This window comes from Argentina silus, assembly GCF_951799395.1.
Source record: "Argentina silus genome assembly, chromosome: 10".
Classification (NCBI taxonomy): Eukaryota; Metazoa; Chordata; class Actinopteri; order Argentiniformes; family Argentinidae; genus Argentina; species Argentina silus.
The window spans coordinates 14556873-14575339 of NC_139664.1; the positions used below are offsets into that span (position 1 = coordinate 14556873).

General features: G+C 42.3%; 1 protein-coding gene across 1 annotated transcript in view; it reads left to right on the forward strand.

Annotated features, from left to right (window-relative positions):
- Nucleotides 1-18467, forward strand: part of zfpm2a (zinc finger protein, FOG family member 2a) — a 108219-nt gene that overhangs the window by 59279 nt on the left and 30473 nt on the right. Inside the window, exon 5 of the mRNA XM_083678661.1 lies at nucleotides 8781-8892. Within this exon, the coding sequence (XP_083534787.1) occupies nucleotides 8781-8892 (112 nt within the window). The remainder of the gene's footprint in view (nucleotides 1-8780; nucleotides 8893-18467) is intronic.

Genomic DNA, 18467 nt, shown 5'->3' on the forward strand with positions numbered 1-18467 from the left:
TGGGTATTTTCTGTCTGCCAGGAGCTCATCAGGAAACAAATAAAATATGTTTGACTGATCCAGTCTGGAGAAAAAACGGTCACGTGTAGGGTATGCTATAGGATGCATTTGGGTTTTTTACAGTATGTCCCAAATAAATATAAACCGACACTTGATATAACACTCATTTGTTACACACTATCAGTTTCTCAAAGGTTTATGAGAAAGTGGTACTTATTTGGTGGTAATGTACTTTAGGCACATTGTGTACGTCTCTTCAAAATTGTTGCCAACATCAAAATCATGCCCATCTCTATTAATTTTGTAGATTTCGATCCCCAGGCAAAAAAAAAACAAGGATCAAGTTAAACTCAAACCTCCTTAACTTTTCACACATTGCGCTTGCCTTACAGTATGCAATAAGTCTTGCCAAATAAATGGGTAAAATACACAACAGACCTCTATAGCAAAAAAAATAAAATAATGCAGAGTGAAAAGAAGTTGAGTGGTGCCAGCTGCTTTGCCATCTGTCACTGTCATGGTTGTACTTGGGATATGTTGAAACAACTTCCTTGAGAAGTGGTCGAGATAATCCTCGATTGTTTCCATTTGCAAACTCCTGATAATATTCTACATTACAGTGTGGACTATGGAGTCAGCCAGTTATTTATGGTGATGGTAAAAGTTGTAGATGGCTGACCATTCCCATTCCCTCTAGCAGTCTGACCACAGCCTCTCTACTCTATGGTCATTGAAAACATATGCTACTTCATCATTGTTATCATCATTTTCAAGAAGTTCTCCAAATTCAATATTGAATTCCTGACAACTTTTGGTCCCAGCCAACAGCTTTTGCACCCATCACCATCACACAGGAGAGCATCAGAACGTGTCCAGTCTGAAGAGCTCCTACTGATAGTATTCATTATTTAAAGCACAGCGCCACCACATCTCCAACTTAAACCCGGCCACTCCGAGGCACATCAGGGCTGGCCTGTGCTCCTCTGTTTCCTCTTGGCCGCGTTGGCTGAGGAGTCGAGGAACACCAAGGCTTTGCTTGCTCCACCTCCTCCAGAGCACGGAGGACAGCCACCCCACGAGGTGGCAAGCCTCTGCTGTAGGGCCCTGATAAGTCCCCCCTGTCCCGGCCTCAGCCCCAGCCTCTGCCTCAGCCTTGTCTGGCTCCAGGCCTGCCAAAGCCCAAAGACAAAACCCTGTCAAATGACTACAGATGGATGAACAGCAGAAAATGAAAGTATTCTGTGAAAAATGCCGATTTGGTCGGTCATGTGGTCTGCTATCGCTGAGATAAATAACCCTGATAAGGCGGTAGGAGAGGAAGCCTGGATAGTTTCCACTCTACAGGCCCGGTGGTCTACCACATTAAGTTGTGTGTATGAGGCTGTCAAAACAGGAATATTATACCACAGGGTCGTCAGTAAACTAATTGGGTAACAAAGACCATTTCCAGCCCTGGAAACCCATCTTTTAACAGTCCGTGTGCTGAGACTCTGATAAGGGAGTTCACGTCTAATGCATTTAGTAGGGGCAAGTTCACCATCTTTATCTTATTTACTTACCTCAGTGTAAATATTGTCGGTCTTTAAAGTGGATTTATTAAGACCCCATTTTCTCTGAAGTGCACGCAAGAATCAAACTATTGAATACTGCGTCATTTGTATACGATCAAATAATATGCAAATGTCTACTTCCTTTGATGAAGCACGAAAGTGTATCTTCATCAAGGTGTGTGTACAATACATCACATGCTCCTCTTCTGATAGATATAGTCTCAAATAACGTGTTAGATATTTTATTTACGACACACAGTTTGTTGATCTCAGATGTTAGTGTTTTTCTTGTGTGTACTACTGTACAGGGGTGGGCAAGTGGGTTGCAAGAAAATATTCTCCATGAATATCATGCAATATAGACCCGATATTAATGCATCATATTATTTCTGTCTCACTGAGTAGAAAGAAGAGTTCAAAAGAATGCATTAAAATCCAAAACATAAAGGGGGCATTGAGGTTTATCTTAAGTCAGGGATTTATTCAAGCATCTTTGATTATTTGTCTTTATTTAGTCTTTTGACTGCTCTATTGGTCTATTTGCTGATATTGACTCTGGCTCTTTATATTTCATCTTTGAAGAAAGCCCCTCTACTTGTTTATTCTACTCTGTGAGAAGTGGAGCTGTCCTGAGTATGCGTGCCAACTGCCTCAGCGACCCAGAGGGCATGGTAATAACCATACAGGTGAACATCACTGGCTGCGGGTACTCCATTATGTGTTCACATAGCTTCTCATTGCTTCAGGAGTCGACCCTAACTTACACGGAAAGATCAAACAAGTTCTCAATTGAATTCAAATAGGAATTCTCAAATAATTCAAACACTAAGGACTGAGGCATGGGATGTTATTTCCCTGACCCAAAGCCAAACACAAGAAAGAACTGGGTGTATGTGTACTGTACCTCCTAGTCATTATTAAATAGTACTGCATGCATTACAAATTCAACTCTCTCTTGTTCCCTAATTCATATAATGTACATAGCGTACATATTACATGCAGCACCTACTGCAACACACATGCATTAACATATGAATTTGAATTAAACATTCTGCCTTGCAAAAGAGCTACAGGAGCTTGTGGAACATATTGGAACAATTTGTTAAAGACAATAAACATGTCGATGTAAAAGGGCTGCAATTTGCTGTATTTATAATAAGGCGAAGGTTTTTCTAAAGATGTTGTATTATTTCTTCAATGGTTTAGATGGTTAAGTGCTTATTTAATAGTATTGGTCCTCATATAGTGTTACCAGTGCTTAGTTGAATGGACAGTGATGTAGGTGAACAGTACAACATTTGTCCTGTACGAGACACGATACTCCTTCGTCTCCTCCCATTCCCATGCAGGGGTGCGAATGAGAGGAGAGGGGAGAGAGAGAGAGAGTGAGAGCTTGTCTGCAGGGCAGGTAGAGCTTACACTAAACTGGATGGGTTTGGACTTGGAGCAGCTCACTCCGCCTGGAGGTTTGGGAGAATGGAGGATGCTTGGAACTCATCGGTTCCCCGCCTGCCACCTTCTTTTTCACTTTCTCTCTTTAAAGCTCCCCATCCCTCCCTCCCTCTCTTACCCCATTAGTGGCATTAGGTGTTTCAGTCTTTAAATGATTTGTAATCACAAAAATGCTGTCTTTGAAAGAGTCAAGGTTTCCTTATTGTTCAATGTGGTCCGAACATCACAGCCACAAATGACAGTGATCAACATATTGTTGAGCATGTTTTTCTACCAACGAAATATAACCTTAAAGCTCATTAAAACTTAAATATGTAATCTATGATTGATATTAATGTACCTAGCTACATATGAATATGTGCCTCCCAACATGAATTCAAAGAATGAATAACTGATGTGAACTTTAATGCTTAGAGCACAGTCAGCAGGATATCCAATAAAAGCTCATCTAAATGAGAAAATATTTATTCCCTGTATAGCCGCCATGATAGCAACAAAATAAAGGCACATGTGCACATTGATGGGTGTCCCTTTAAAGATTCCAGGAACAGCAGTGACTCTCAATTTAATCGATTTAAAACGAAAAGTCAATTTAACAAAGTTGAAAAGAGAAAGATGGGGAGGGAGAAGAAAAAAGCATTCTCTTGCACTCAAGCAGTAAACTAACTGCCGCACAGAGCAGGGAGAGATTTCTGCCGAATTATCTCCCACCTCACATTTGCTCTTAGGCAAGCAGTTTAAAAGCCAAGCGATTGAGCCAGTGATCCAATTTGAAATGCAGAAATGATTAGAGCAGCTTGCCTCATTTCATATCGAAATTCTCTGATTTATGACAGGGCAGCAGCCAAGATCTATCTCCAAAGGGAATTAGTGTGCAATTTTTGCATATTTCTGTTATTTAGCCTCCCAATAGCAGATGCTAGCTGGAAAAAAAAGAAAGCAGCATGAAGGTATCTTTTCATTTCAGCAGATGTAACTACTGCCATTAAAGGAGGATAGAATTACATGAATAGGGACCTGAGAGAGAAATGGAAGCATTCCCCAGTTTATGTGGGATGTTGTTGACAGAGAATGTTGTTCAGGGCTCAATGAAAATATACATAAATAACCATAGACTTAATATAGCTTTCTTAACATGCATGCTGTAGTAATTTGGAGATTGAGAGAGGTTTCGCCAGTTTATTCAACAGAAAGACCCTTGCTACCCATCCATCTTTGAGGCTGAGGAAATATTAATACGCTGAGCGATAACGAGGGCTAGAGGAAAATCTCCCTTAATGAAATTTCCAGTTGACCACATGCAATTTGTTTCATCGTGGTGAACAACTAATTGCAATGGACGTTATCAAGGTGTGAGTGTGCTGTACGCTGTAAACAGAGTGTTAAAACAGGTGCAAATCCTTTATCCCTACCTCCCTGTTAGTAACATAGAACATATAAACTTGACATAAACCATACATAAGCTTTTCATTTCATTCAAAGTGCTAACCCTCGTCTTAAATGGACATGACACATCAGAACTATTAGTGGCATGATGTTCAAATATTAATGCTAGGTCAAGTGTTATGTGTGGGAGTGAAAAACAGACTGTCTGGACCTGCTTCTTAAATTATTTAGAATGCCCTTTACTGACAGAAAAAATCTTTATGCTGTACTGAAAACGAGAAGCAGTTGGGAACTACTGTAGACAGAATATTATTGAATTTAAAGAAAGACTTTAGTTTTTATTTTACTACAAAAATATATGACCTGATGTAATATGTCGGTATTCACCGACAGCATTCTTCATTTCAAATAAAAATAAAGGACCTAAGGTGTACAATTTGTATGGAAAGACAATTATTTGGTATGTAAAATAGCAAATGTAGATCTTTTGACCCTACTAACTACACAGTAGGACTTGAAAGCAAATGATTGTCACTGATTTTCTTAAGATGCTCAGACAAAAACTTGGTTTGATTTCTCAGTTGTCTAAATCCTGCAGCTGGGATCCAGGGAGATACAGTGCAGTCAGTGACCTTGGTAGAAAGAAAAAAAGAAGAAAAAAAAGATGAGGAAAGAATCATTCCCACCAAGGTTGGTATCGATTTCACCTGCCCTGACCGTGAAAAGGGTTAAGAGTAGCCAGTGGTGGTGAAATGGTCAGTGGTGATATCATTAGCTTGTTGTTTACACAGGAACCAGGGAGTTAGGAAGGGCTGAGTGTCACAAGCCACTTTCTTCTTCACCTCCTTCAGCTGATCAGAGGATCATGGTATCAAGGAGGGATTAGTAGCGACTTGGGATTTGTGTGATTGGTTAATTTATTGCGGCGATGGCAGGTCTTTCATCTATGGCAACATTTAATCAGCCCAGCCACAGAGGCTATTACAGGTTAGCTCCTTTCTGGAGTCAGTCCGGCTGTGCCATCAGCTCTATCACAATTCCCCTGAAATTTCCAAATTATCTGGAACAGGCTTTAGCTTCTCAGTAATAAAAATTAGAACAGATTCCTGATAGAAGCTTTTGCTCGCGCAGGGCCAATTATAAATAGTACAGCCCTGCCTTGGAAAGGGAAGAGGAGGAAAAATCCAACTCTGAGAGATGTGCACGGAACTTATCGTTCAGCCCCTGCTCCGCTCTGATCCAAATCCGTGTGGCTGAAAATTTATATTAGATTTTATCACAGAGGCCTAAGTCTAGAAAAATCAATGAAGGTTATCTTTTATGTTGCAGCAACTTGTGGAAATATTGATTTTCATTTTATAGCGAATTTGGAGCATCAGTTTTGTAATCACTTCCTCGCTGACTACACTGTTTTGGTCACTGTATCTTTTACACGTTGAACGGTAACAGAGCTTAGAAAAAAAGCCTGGGAGAGTATTGAAACCACTGGAGTGAAAGGAGAGGGTGGATAAACCCTAACACACCTCATAGGAAGAAATAGGGGCTTTTTATCTAGAGGGACACAAGTATCCATGTTGTTATTTTATAAAATGCCATATTTTGTCTAATTTATATTCCATGAACAATGTTCTATAGTTAATCAGATTTCCCTGTTTTCATATTTATTTCGTTTTTACAATTAATATATTTTCTTTGTATTTAAAGCTTTGGTTTTGGGCTGTCTCTGCAAATAGTTGTATACTGTAGCATGTAGGAAGAAAATATGTGTTTTGTAAAAAAGAATGGAGCAAATTAATTGGAGTCTTATTATTGACCCGAGACATTATCGAATATGTTTCAAGCCAAAACCAATACAGATGTTTATACTAACCGATAGGGGTCAGTATTTTTGCAAGTCAGTATAATTTATTCAGATGAGGACAGGAAGGAGGCACTATTGTACGGTATGTCCCCCTCATTGTGATTGGTCGGTAGAAAAAGGGTAGGTTTGTTATTAGTCAGCTCATCATCGGTCCTCCTTTACTCCAGGGAAATCAACATGTTCTGCCTGTCACTCAGCTTCTGTCTTAGCCTTGACTAGTGTTTTTACTGTAGACTGCAGGGAGCTTGTCATTTCACACTAGGATGCCCCTCCCCTCTAATGACATCATCACGTGTTAAATCCAAACTCAGCTCATCTGCGTTTCTTTGTCTGAGATTCTTGAGAATCCCTACAATACATAGTCATGTTCTATGGGTGGTTCAGTACATTTCTTGGAGTAGCTAATCTGACAATTCAGCACAAACAGAAAATGTAGTTACCTGAAAATTATTTTGAAGATTTTATTCATTTAGAATTGCTCAAGTTTATTCCCAAATAAATTACTTTGTGAAAGTAATCCTTACACTATTTACAAATATAAAAAAATGTGAAGAAACAAAAATATGACTAAGCATGTAATGACAATAATTGTAAAAATCTATATCCAACAGTATATTTAATAAATCTTTACTTTTCTATTTTTGCTTTTTTTATTGCTAATGAAAATGGTACTTATGTGTAGGGTACATGTAAGAGTAGCTGGAATATCATGAATTCCCAGTGGCTCAGATGGACAGGAGAGAAGCCTCACCCTGCTGAATAAGAGATGGCTCCCAGTCTGGAGATCTAAGAAAGGGTTAATCCGATTCTCATTTTAGATAGTTGTCGTAGCAACAATCAGACGGTCTCCTTTGCTCCTTTGACAGGAGTATAAGATTTTCAGGTTAGCTCAGATATAAGACTTTATTGTAAGGCTAATTTGAGATGTGAAATAGAGGGTGACTTAAATTACGAAGCTCTCTCTGTTCTGCTGCCAGTAAGGGATAAGATACCTGTAAAAGGAATATAAGAAAATCAACAGACATACTGTACTGTTCCCAAGATGTTTGATCAGTCTGGCAACAATCCATCAATGCCTAGAGCTACATAAGAACTAGTCTTTTGGTGTTTTTTCAGTCTAAATGTATTGTGAATTAGAATAAGTATGAGCAAGGCCCGTGTTGTGTTTCCACTCTAGTTGCATTAGTATCATATGCACTGTATTGCTGCTCTCTCAGAAGTCAGTCACTAACAACTGATTTCATGGTGTGTGTGTGTGTGTGTGTGTGTGTGTGTGTGTGTGTGTGTGTGTGTGTGTGTGTGTGTGTGTGTGCTCTCCCCAACACACATCTTTTCTGTATCTCTGTGGTGCCAATTCAGACCTTTAACATGTTCAAGTGACATTTGCATTTATCCTTGAAGGTTGTTGCCTTTGCAGAGAAATAACTGAAATGCATAGGAGACTGGTCCTTTCTGTTGCATTAGGCAGATGGATGGTGTCTAGTGGCAGCCTGTTTCAAATGGAAAAAGAAATGAAGTGTCGAGATTGCACCCCAACCCATTTTCTCTTAGCTAAACTATTTCTGTAACACCCTAATGAAGGAGGGCCTGGGGGTTAAAAAGTAATGGCCTTGAAATACTGACATTTTGCCTACGAGTAATAGGCTACTGTACCAGCTGCTCAAGAATGCTGCTTCTCCCCTCCCCAAGTGCAGTGAAGATGTACTCTTGGCTTTCATTACCCTTTGTAAAAAATGCCATTTGAAAAATAAAATAGAATAAAATATCATATGAAAATAAATAGAACAGCCCTAGAATCTGGCGACCCCTCTCCACGTCTGGTTGTGAATACATTCAGCCAGAGTCGCAATCTATCTCCCTGTTTTCGTCTCATAGAAATAACTTAAAGCGCCACATTTGACCCAAGCCCAGAAGAAAAATGACGTTACACATTCAGAATAATTTGCCAGCACATTATAAAATGTAACCTCAATCGCCCTTTGAAATGGATACTGATTCTTTAAATTCTTCCCTGGCTGTTTCAGGAAATAGTGAGATCCAAGCGATAACGCAGCACAATGTGCCTAAAGTTCACTCCTGAACACTCGCCTTCTTCGCTCTGAGAGTCAGTTGCATTCTTTTTGTAATTCCCAGACACCCGAGATCTTCTTAATCTGGGAGATCTGATACTGTATCACTGGGATAAATCCTCAATGATAATTCCCCCATTCAGATAGGAGGCAGGCAGGCGTTAGCAGCTCTGTATGGCACCCAACCACTCCATCCACCCACCCATCCTAACTGCCCCCCCCACCACCTTACCCCTCATTCCTAACCCCCTCTTACCCTCCCACCCCCTCCTCCACCCACAACCCTCTCACTTCTTAAATCGTCTCAGTGTGGAGGAGAAGAGACTTGGGCCTGATACTTGCTTATGAAATTGCCTGTTTATGTCTTTCAGAGGAGAAGATGAGCGGAACTTGTGGTTATTAATGTTTCTTTAATCACCAAAATAAGCAAATGATTAGTGTTTGTTATCTGTCCCCGTCCAGAAGACGAAGAGCTCTGTCCCGGTGGTACTGAGCACAGGCCCCAGGTGGCTGCTGGATGTGACTTGGCAAGGAGCGGAAGACAACAAAAACAACTGTGTGGTGTACAGCAAAGGTAAGCTAGCGCCTGCCGCTGTTATCTCCCCTGCACCACAGCAGCAAAGACACTGACAATCCCCCACTTAAGTTCTGTCTGTCTCTCTCTCCCTCTCTCTCTCTCTCTCTCTCTCTCTCTCCCTCTCTCCCTCTCTCTCTCTCTCTCTCTCTCTCTCTCTCTCTTTTGCTTTCACTCCAAATCAGTTTTTCACATCCCCCAAGTCATTTATATAACAAAAACTCTGATTAGGAAAACAGAAAAACAAGACGAGACACACAAAGTCAATGGTCTTGGATTTCGCATGAGGTAAGTATCTGCCTAAGTTAGAAGTCCATGCTGAATTGATTCCTGTCTGTTCACAAATGACAATGCTCCAAAACAACACAAACTGAATTGTTCAAAGGATGATTTGCAGGATGTTTTATTAACCAGGGTTTAACCTTAAACCCTTAAACAGAGAGAGAGAGAGAGAGAGAGAGAGAGATAAGAAGGGGGTTGTGTACTTTTGTCTGTCCTCAAATATTCAGCTTTAAACCCTTTTCCGCTTTCATTTTATCTGCCCACAGGTATTTGTATTGATACAACGCAGGGCATGTCCTAAATGAGAGACACACAATCAGCTCAAAAATGTAACTCATACTAGGTCAACCTAACCTCACCTATCACACTACCATAGAGACAGAACCAGGTGTATCAAATCAAATCACACTTGTCAAAACTGATAAATTGTACTGTATGTGTGAAGAGATAGAGAACTGAGGAATTTGTTTCTTGATACAGTTAGGATGTCCTCATTAAGCAGGCACAAAATGGATGCATTTACACAAGTGCATGCTTGGTCTATAAGGTTACAGATTGTGAGATGCAAATATGGCACACTGACAGCTCTACACTCTGAGGTTTCACTTTGTATGAAAGCATAATGCTTCCTCAGCTATAATTGGGTCTTGACGGGTGTAACCAGAGACACACAGTCAATAAATAAGTAAATAAAGATGTGTTTGGATTCAAAAGAATGCAGGACGTGGGTTCCATTTATCAGTTTTCAAAATGATTATTACCCCGTGACTATACTCAGAAGCTGAAATGGAGTTTCTTTTCCCTCAAAGTGAATAACTGGCAGAAGTAGGATTTGCAACCCGGATTTTCGGTCTCCCAATTTTTCATCTACTAATCACTAGACTGCACTGGGGAGTTATCCTCTTAACCGGCTACTTAACTTTGTGCTCTTTATCACCAAATCATTAAAGTTTTGATAAGCTGTTAAAGGAGATTATGCACTTCTTTAAAATCTTCTAATCTTTTTGCCAGGAGACAGGCTATATGAAACAAAAAAAGGAGTAATAACAGGATTTCCACCCGTTTTGTTAAGTCTATTTAATTGTCTCCCCGGCCTGCATGGTTATTATATAAGATATCCATGAGATAGACCCAGTTAAAGGTTCACCATCACACACAAACTCTGCCTCCTTCAAAGCTCCATCATCACCTCTGCAGTGCCTAAGGTATGTGTCAATGTCCTTCACATTCCCCCTGTATTACAGCTAGGTTGGCCTTATTTAATTAATGAACATCACATCAGATGTTTGTGTTGTGCTAGTATTAGTATATTACTATCAGTTTATAGGATTGCTAAATCCTCTACCATAATCACATGCCTGCCAAGTGACAATAGATTAATAAGAGAGAAATGCTGAAATTGAATTGATGTAAATCTTTAAATAATTGATTAGTAGTAATAGTGTTAGTCATGGTATAGTATGTAGTAGTATACAGTATTTAATCATTGGGAGACAATCATTGCAGCTCTGCAGATGTAGAGTATGGAGGTTTCAGAGCTGCCTCAGAGTGGCCTTCAGTCTAGGGTTCAGGATGACTCACTGACTCTAAGTATGACTCCCCGCATGAGACTGACGCAGGGAGGCAAAGGGCCTCAGTGTTTCTGGGCTGTTTGTTGTTCTGTTGCTCACAGAGACAGTTTACTTATGGTCATCAGTGAACATTCTCAATGTATGTCCATGCTGAGTATGGCTTCTTGGCTCATGTGCCTACTGTACCAGCCAGCTTGGCTTTCTTGAGCCCTGTCTATGAATAGTGATTGGATCATTGCCAGTGTACATGTATTGGGGATAGTGGCTCTAAACAAGAGCTAGGATTTTTTAGCTTTTTATACTAAAGCTAGTTTACTATTGGTTATCTGTCCTTAAATTGTGTTTTCAGTGTGCCATGTCAACTAACCGTCAACAATTCTTATTCTATGGTACAGAAAAATAAGTGGGTAAAAGAGGGGAAACAGAGACAAATGATTCCTCTGAGACTTGTACCGCAATGGTGTGTAATGTATAATACATAGAGTCTGAGTAACAAGCGGTGGGCTAGTTTAGTCAAAATCCCCCTCGGGCTGCTCCTGGCGACCAGCGCTAGACACACCAGCTCATCCAGTGTACACTGTTATATTGGAAATTCATTCTCTGCACAGTTTGGAGCCCCTGTGCCCGTCTACTGTGTGTCAAATTCCATAATGATGTTGCCTGTCTAAATTGTATGCCACTGTCTGTATCGTTTTGTGTTGATATACTGAGAGACAATAGACTAAATATTTGAGAAATTCTAAATTCTTCATAGTACCTGAGTGCTAATCCTATACCTTCAGTAAGAAAGAAGACGATACAGTACAATTTTAATTGTTACTCGAAAATAATGAAGGTCCATAATATAACTCCTGATGAGTGTTGTCAAATTATTTTAAAATGTATTTCTTAGACTGCAACTCCTTTCTGCATTTCCTTTCTGAGATACTGTAGCAACTGTAGTAAATATATAGCTGTTTTTCCCAGGCTGTCAGCAGTAGCATATAAGCATGCACTGTTTGTTTTACATTAGACTCCCAGCCAGTGCTCAGCAGTCAGCCATTACTAAAACTCTCAAGTCGACTGCAGTAACTCATTATCGAGAAATCCACCTGGAACTCCCACAATGCTCTCCTCCACACTCCGACAGTTTCTTTGAACCAGTGAAGTTTTAGAAACAGGCAGTGAGTCCATGGAGTAATTACACGTTACAGTAATGCTGTAGGCAGAGGGGAGAGGGAGAGAGAGGGGAGACATTTAGATAGCAGTGGAGAACTGCACATTTGATAAACAATATGGAGGATTTGTTGTTGATTTGTTGATAGACAAAGAAATGCATATTGTTTGCTAATTGTATTGGTTTTTTTAGCTTTTTAATTGTTTACATTTCAATTTGTTGAGTCAAATGGGTTCAGTTATCCACACAGATTCCCTTATTCTCTGAGGACAAAATATGACCATGAATAATGTATATATATCTAATAAGTACCTTGCCCATGACAAACCACTGTCACTCTGTGCATTTACAGAGGTGCGAACACTCAGTGAGTGAAAAGCTTCCATCGAATCAATCCGTTTCTTCTACATACACACATTACATAAAATATGTATCATTACCAGTATGCGGGTAGCCCACAGTATGACTTAATTCATCTCAGTGTTCCCTTATTGTGCTTGGCCATTGTTACCTGATATCTGAGCTCTTTGAAACATTCACACTCACTGTCCTCATATTATGTCCTATTATTCATAGGTCACCTAAATGTTTCAACTTAAGCCTCTTAAGAAGACCACATTCAGATACAGCATGTCCAATATGTCTCAGGAGAAACTTTGCCATTGTTCGTGCGGAAATTGACCAATGTAACTAGGCCGTTTTACATAAGCCCATACACTGCAGAATTAGACTAACTCACTGTGTCTTTGTAGTATTTCATATTCAGCAAGTCCTTGCCATCAGATCCTTTTTCTCACAGTTCTTTTGTTCACACAGGCTTGAAGCAGAGACCTCTGAGGTATCAGTGAACTTTCATGACCTGGCTAGATGTTCTCACATGTATTTCACTGTTATGAACTGCGAATGTTTCTTGTAATCTGTTTTCATAATGCTTTAAAAATTGTGAATCCTATTTCTGTGTTCTGTTTCTCAAATGGAGATTGAGTGTGAAATGTGTGCCTGGTTTAGACGTATGTACAGTAGAGAATGCTTGGGAGAGAGGAGAGAGGAGAGAGGGGAGAGGGGAGTGTAACAGTTCAGATTTAATTGTTAATTTCACTTTAAAACGACTGCGGCAAATAGGAGGTGCTAAGGTTATTATCTGTTATCTGGGAACATAGGGAAATAGTGTGACTGAATAATAACCAAACAACTGACACAATGTAAAATTTCATTATCAGTGTATTAAAACAAAATTGTACCCTAAAGGAGTCCCCACCACAGCTCTGAGCAGCAGTGTAATTATGTTTAATTAAAATACAACAGAGATCAACAGAATCGTTTTCATTAGGAAATTATTAATGATTCCGCGGCAACAATAATTGATTGCACTGAGCCACGCGATAACTCTGCACGGTCAGGCTGGAGTGAGCGGAGGAGCGGAGCTGTAGCTGTGGTGTAGCTGTAGCTGTAGCTGTGGTGTAGCTGTAGCTGTGGTGTAGCTGTAGTGTAGCTGTGGTGTAGCTGTGGTGTAGCTGTGGTGTAGCTGTGGTGTAGCTGTGGTGTAGCTGTAGTGTAGCTGTAGCTGTGGTGTAGCTGTAGTGTAGCTGTAGCTGTGGTGTAGCTGTGGTGTAGCTGTGGTGTAGCTGTGGTGTAGCTGTAGTGTAGCTGTAGCTGTGGTGTAGCTGTAGTGTAGCTGTAGCTGTGGTGTAGCTGTGGTGTAGCTGTAGCTGTAGTGTAGCTGTAGCTGTAGCTGTAGCTGTGGTGTAGCTGTAGTGTAGCGGTAGTTGGGTACAGTATGGTACTGTACCAGCAGCTGCAGAGTTTCATAAGCCTGGCTCTCAGTAAGGGGAAGGGAGTGCCGTGGGTAAAGGACAACAGAATCCAAATCATTATGGGATGTGAGAAGAGTTACCATCCTACACATGCATTAGCACACAGGCTTGCGTGTGTGTGTGTGTGTGTGTGTGTGTGTGTGTGTGTGTGTGTGTGTGTGTGTGTGTGTGTGTGTGTGTGTGTGTGTGTGTGTGTGTGTGTGTGTGCGCGTGTGTGTGTGTGTGTGTGTGTGTGTGTGTGTGTGTGCTTCCGTGCGTGTATGCGTGTGTCTGTGTCTGTGTCTGTGTGTCTGTGTCTGTGTGTGTGGCGCACTCATTGACGCACACACACACACACACACACACACTTTGTTATTGCTCCATTCAGAGACGTCAGCCCAGACGCTTCCTCCAGCTGCGTTTTATGTGCATTGTTCTCTCCCTGTTGGTGCAGGCAGCTACCCATGCAGACACTATAGACCCAGACGACACAAACACCAGACAGCAGACTCACAGCACCCACCATACTGTACATTCACCATCACCACAATACACAGACACAACATCATTACCCAAATTACCATCCTGGCTCAGACAGTCGCAGACAAGCCCGTTTGCATTGACATCTTTTAAGCCTGGTGTGATAAAAAAAAAAAAGAAAAAGAAAAAAGGAGGAAAAAATACAAAAAAAAGATGCGAAAGAAAAAGATGAAAAAGACACCAGTGATGGGCAGCGATGACGAACAGCAAGGCTCGGCAACGCCGGAGCATTTCATCCATCACTCAACTCCACATTTGTTGTTTCCAGCGGAGGGGGAACACAGACGGACGTCCTTGTATCAATGCCACAGAGGCTGTCAGGCTAATGAACGTGGGCTGTTCTTAGAGCAGGAGGGTTTTGACTGTGCCATTCACTCTGCATATTTAAATGCCTTGTAAAGCTTAAGTAGGCCCACTTTTCCATGTCAGGGCAGCGTTCAATCCTGCTGTGACCATTAATTATGATACCATTGTGCTCCAGTGTGGCTAATAAGAGTGATGTATTGCACCCTTGTGGCATTATAATCATCTGTGTGAAGTACCTGGATGGCACCGGAGCTGCCTTTAAAGCAAGAGTGTTTAAAAAGGCACTACTCTCCTTGACTGGGATTGGTGAGTGTGCTCGTACAGGACAATGTGTTCTGTTGATTTAACTTTAGCATAATTGTATAATCGATGATGAGAAATGCCTGGGTATTGATTGGAGGGGAGACAGAGCTGGCAGGGCTTTTAAGGGCTGCTGGAAGAGGCATGGTTTCTGAGGACAGCAAGTGTTTGTGATGGTTAAGGAGATGATACAGCGGTGCGCTCCATACACCTGACTGGAGACTTTGTGTGTCTCTCTTGGCATACGGCAGGGTGGAGTCTTGTGTTTCTCCTTTCTGTTTAAAGCACGTTGTGGGAGATCGTCTGTGCTTGCTTTTTTACAGATGTCTTTGAACATTCAACTAGACTAAGTGGATTTCACAGCTTGTTATTAATATCGGTGCATCCGCTCCAGACTTACATTATGTGTTAACTACAGATGGTGCTGAAGATCACATTTATGAGGCTACATTCATCAATGGAAGTTAATGTGATTATTTTGTGCTTTGTGTTTTTTTTTTTTCTTCTTCTTCTTCCTTAACTTCTTTCCTAACAGCATCATCAATGATCGTTTTTTGTACTCATTCAAAGTTCCTCGGACATGAAAATAAGCCTCCGCAAGGTTTTTTGATCAAGAGGATCTCCAACTCTGTAATTAAAGAGTCCATTCAGTGTGTCTTAAAAGCCTTTAGCCTGCTTTTAGAGCGGGTATGATCCACCCCACCGCCCCCATCATGGCTTTGGTAAGTAGGTGTGAAAAGCATTGTCAATGTGCTTTAGGATAAAGCTCTTGCGCTAGGATGCCATTGGTCACGATGAACCCCCCCCACCTCCAGCTGCAGAAAGGGAGTAGGGGGGACTGCGGGGATCATCAGAGACAAAAGCTGAGAGGCTGGAGAGAGAGAGAGAGGCCTTTCCAACACAGCTTTTAGGGGGGTAGCTTTTTATCAGCAGTGAGGGGGTCAGACAGAGACAGATCAGGAGGGTGAAGGAGTGTTTAGGCACACAGTCAGAGGGGGGGGGGGGCGGGGGGGGTGTAGACAACTGCATGGCCAAACTCAGAACTACATAGTGTCGATGCTGCACATAGTCGTGGGGAAGAAAAACACTGATGGAGGAAGGGATACAATATTCACTGTTACGATTTTGCAACACGGTCACAACAATCGAGTTACGATTCCATTGCGACACTACGGGGTTCATGGTGGGGAATTCATGTTTCCCCCCTCCATAATGCACTGTATATCCCACAAATCAATTTTGAACCAAAAAAAGAATGGAAATTTCCTCTGAAGCCATAGGTAGACAGACACATTACAAAATTGTTTTGTGGGGGTCGCCAGTGTGTTCATGCAGGAGAACTTCCCGATAACCTTTATACATACCTTTGCAGCTAATCCATTTTATTGATTGTACATCCGCCTGTGTAGAAAGAAAACAGAGCCTTGCAGTCTTTAGAGCGTGGTATCAGTGTGATATCACTTTTTCTCATTGCGCCGCACAGGAGAACACAGCGGCAACTACCTCTAGTGTTTCCTTATCTGTGGGTTTTTATGATGCAATCTTGGCGTGGGATCTTAGTCATTCCACCCCTCTTAAACCCCAATGCCATGGGTAAGGACACAGGGACGGAGAAGAGAATGGCAGTGCTGGGGCTGTGCTTGGTGTGGTGGTCACAGTGACAGTGGGAGAGGTTCAGTACAGTGTGGATGTGGAGGCCCAGGCTAGAAGCCCCTTCCCCAGTCCTCTGGAGTGGCTGAGCTGTGGTGACCTCTGGCTGCCTCTGAGAGGTCGTGGAGCTCCGTAGCGCTCCGTAGCACTGGGTGACAGAGATGGTTCCCCTGGTTCCTGTGTGTGTGTGTGTGTGTGTGTGTGTGTGTGTGTGTGTGTGTGTGTGTGTGTGTGTGTGTGTGCGTGTGTGCGTGCGTGTGTGCGCGTGCCTGGGTGTGCGTGTGTGTGTGTGTGTGTGCGTGTGTGTGTGCGCGCTTCTGTGTGTGTGTAGAGCAGGGAGTAGAAAGCAGACAGGCGTGCTGTAGGTACAGTAGTGTAGGAGAGGAGACGTGTGTGTCGTCAGGGTCAGACAGGGCCATCCATTCTCAGAGCCCCAGGGAGAGAGAGGGGCATTGATGCACTGTTTCTCTTACTCTGTCAAAGCCACTCTATTGTGTTCTTCCATGCAGTCAGTGGAAACCAATCTGTCATCGCTTCGAAGCCAGCGCACTGTGGGGGTTTGAAACACAAGTCTATTCAATGGGCCATGTACTGTAATGTGATCCTTGGATGTTGTAAATGTGGTGTGCGATTCTTGAACTCTCTCTCACACTTTTAAATGAAGGCTGCGAGCGCAGCGTTAGGGTTCACGGAAGACATGTTCCCAACTCGTACCTATCCATTTGGGAGACGTTCTGTATATATGACCGTTTTTTTTTTTCTCCAACGTTGCGAACATGGCCGATTTACATAAGACACATAATCCAAACCGCAATGCTCAATGCTGTAGTACAGTAGAGGCAGCAGCGAAGGTCTTTCAACCTCACCCACAGCAACTCCAGCGGGCCTCTCTCCATCACCTGGGCCAACATGTAGACCAACCCCAGCTCTCCTGGTGCCCTGGCCATGCTAAGCCTGCATATTGTTGAATAGTGGCTACTAATGCTGTGTTCCAATGCCATTTGGAGTCAGTCCCCTCTCTGGGAGGAATCCTCGCCATATTCCCTGTAATCTCCCTACTACTCTCTGTTGTCAGGTTGCACGCCTGCTGCTCCCACGCTATTTCACAGCCCCCTTCGTCTTACTTCCACCTCCACCATTTTAATCCCTTTGACCCAAACCCTCGGTGTTTCCCTGGTATCAACAGCTCCTGGAGATTACATCCCTCCATCCCTCCTCCTCTGTAGACCAGCTAGCGCGCCGCGGTAGTGCTACATAGCGCCAGGCCAGCAACACAGGTTCTCTGCTACCAGACAGGCAGGCAGCAGTGTGGTGGTGCCTTCTGCTCGCGCTCAGACAAACCCCCACAGACAAACAGGCTCCCACTTGGCGCTTCAGGCTGACTCTGCTTTGTATGGGTCAAGTTGTTTCTCTCCGGATAGGGTAGGGTAACACAGTATGTACCATCCCTGGATTTGGCTGTTCAGTTATCATGTGATAGATAGGTAAGATGTCTTAGTTATCAGGTGTTGGGATTTGTACGTCCTTCGGCCCAGCTGTCAATGCAGTGGTGTCCAAAGCCCTCGTTGCCAACATCACCACACTGGTCTGGTCAGCACAGTAAAGAAACTCTGGGAACAGTCTTTTTTTGCTCAGTCTGCCCTGATACTCAAGATCATGTGCTGCAGAGAGAGAGAGAGAGAGAGAGAGAGAGAGAGAGAGAGAGAGAGAGAGAGAGAGAGAGAGAGAGAGAGAGAGAGAGAGAGAGAGAGAGAGAGAGAGAGCTCCACCTCTTTCATGTAGTGTTTCTGGTAATGAGTTAGGGCGTTATTGATGTGAACTTATGTGATCATTGCATAAAGAACAACCATTTCTCTTTCCCCGTTTTCCTGTGGGCCACATTAAATCACGCCTCCGACCTACACTCTAGTTAAATTAAACCCTATCAGCATGTTGCCCTCTCATATCTGAGAACGGGCCTTTATATAGCAGGGCCTG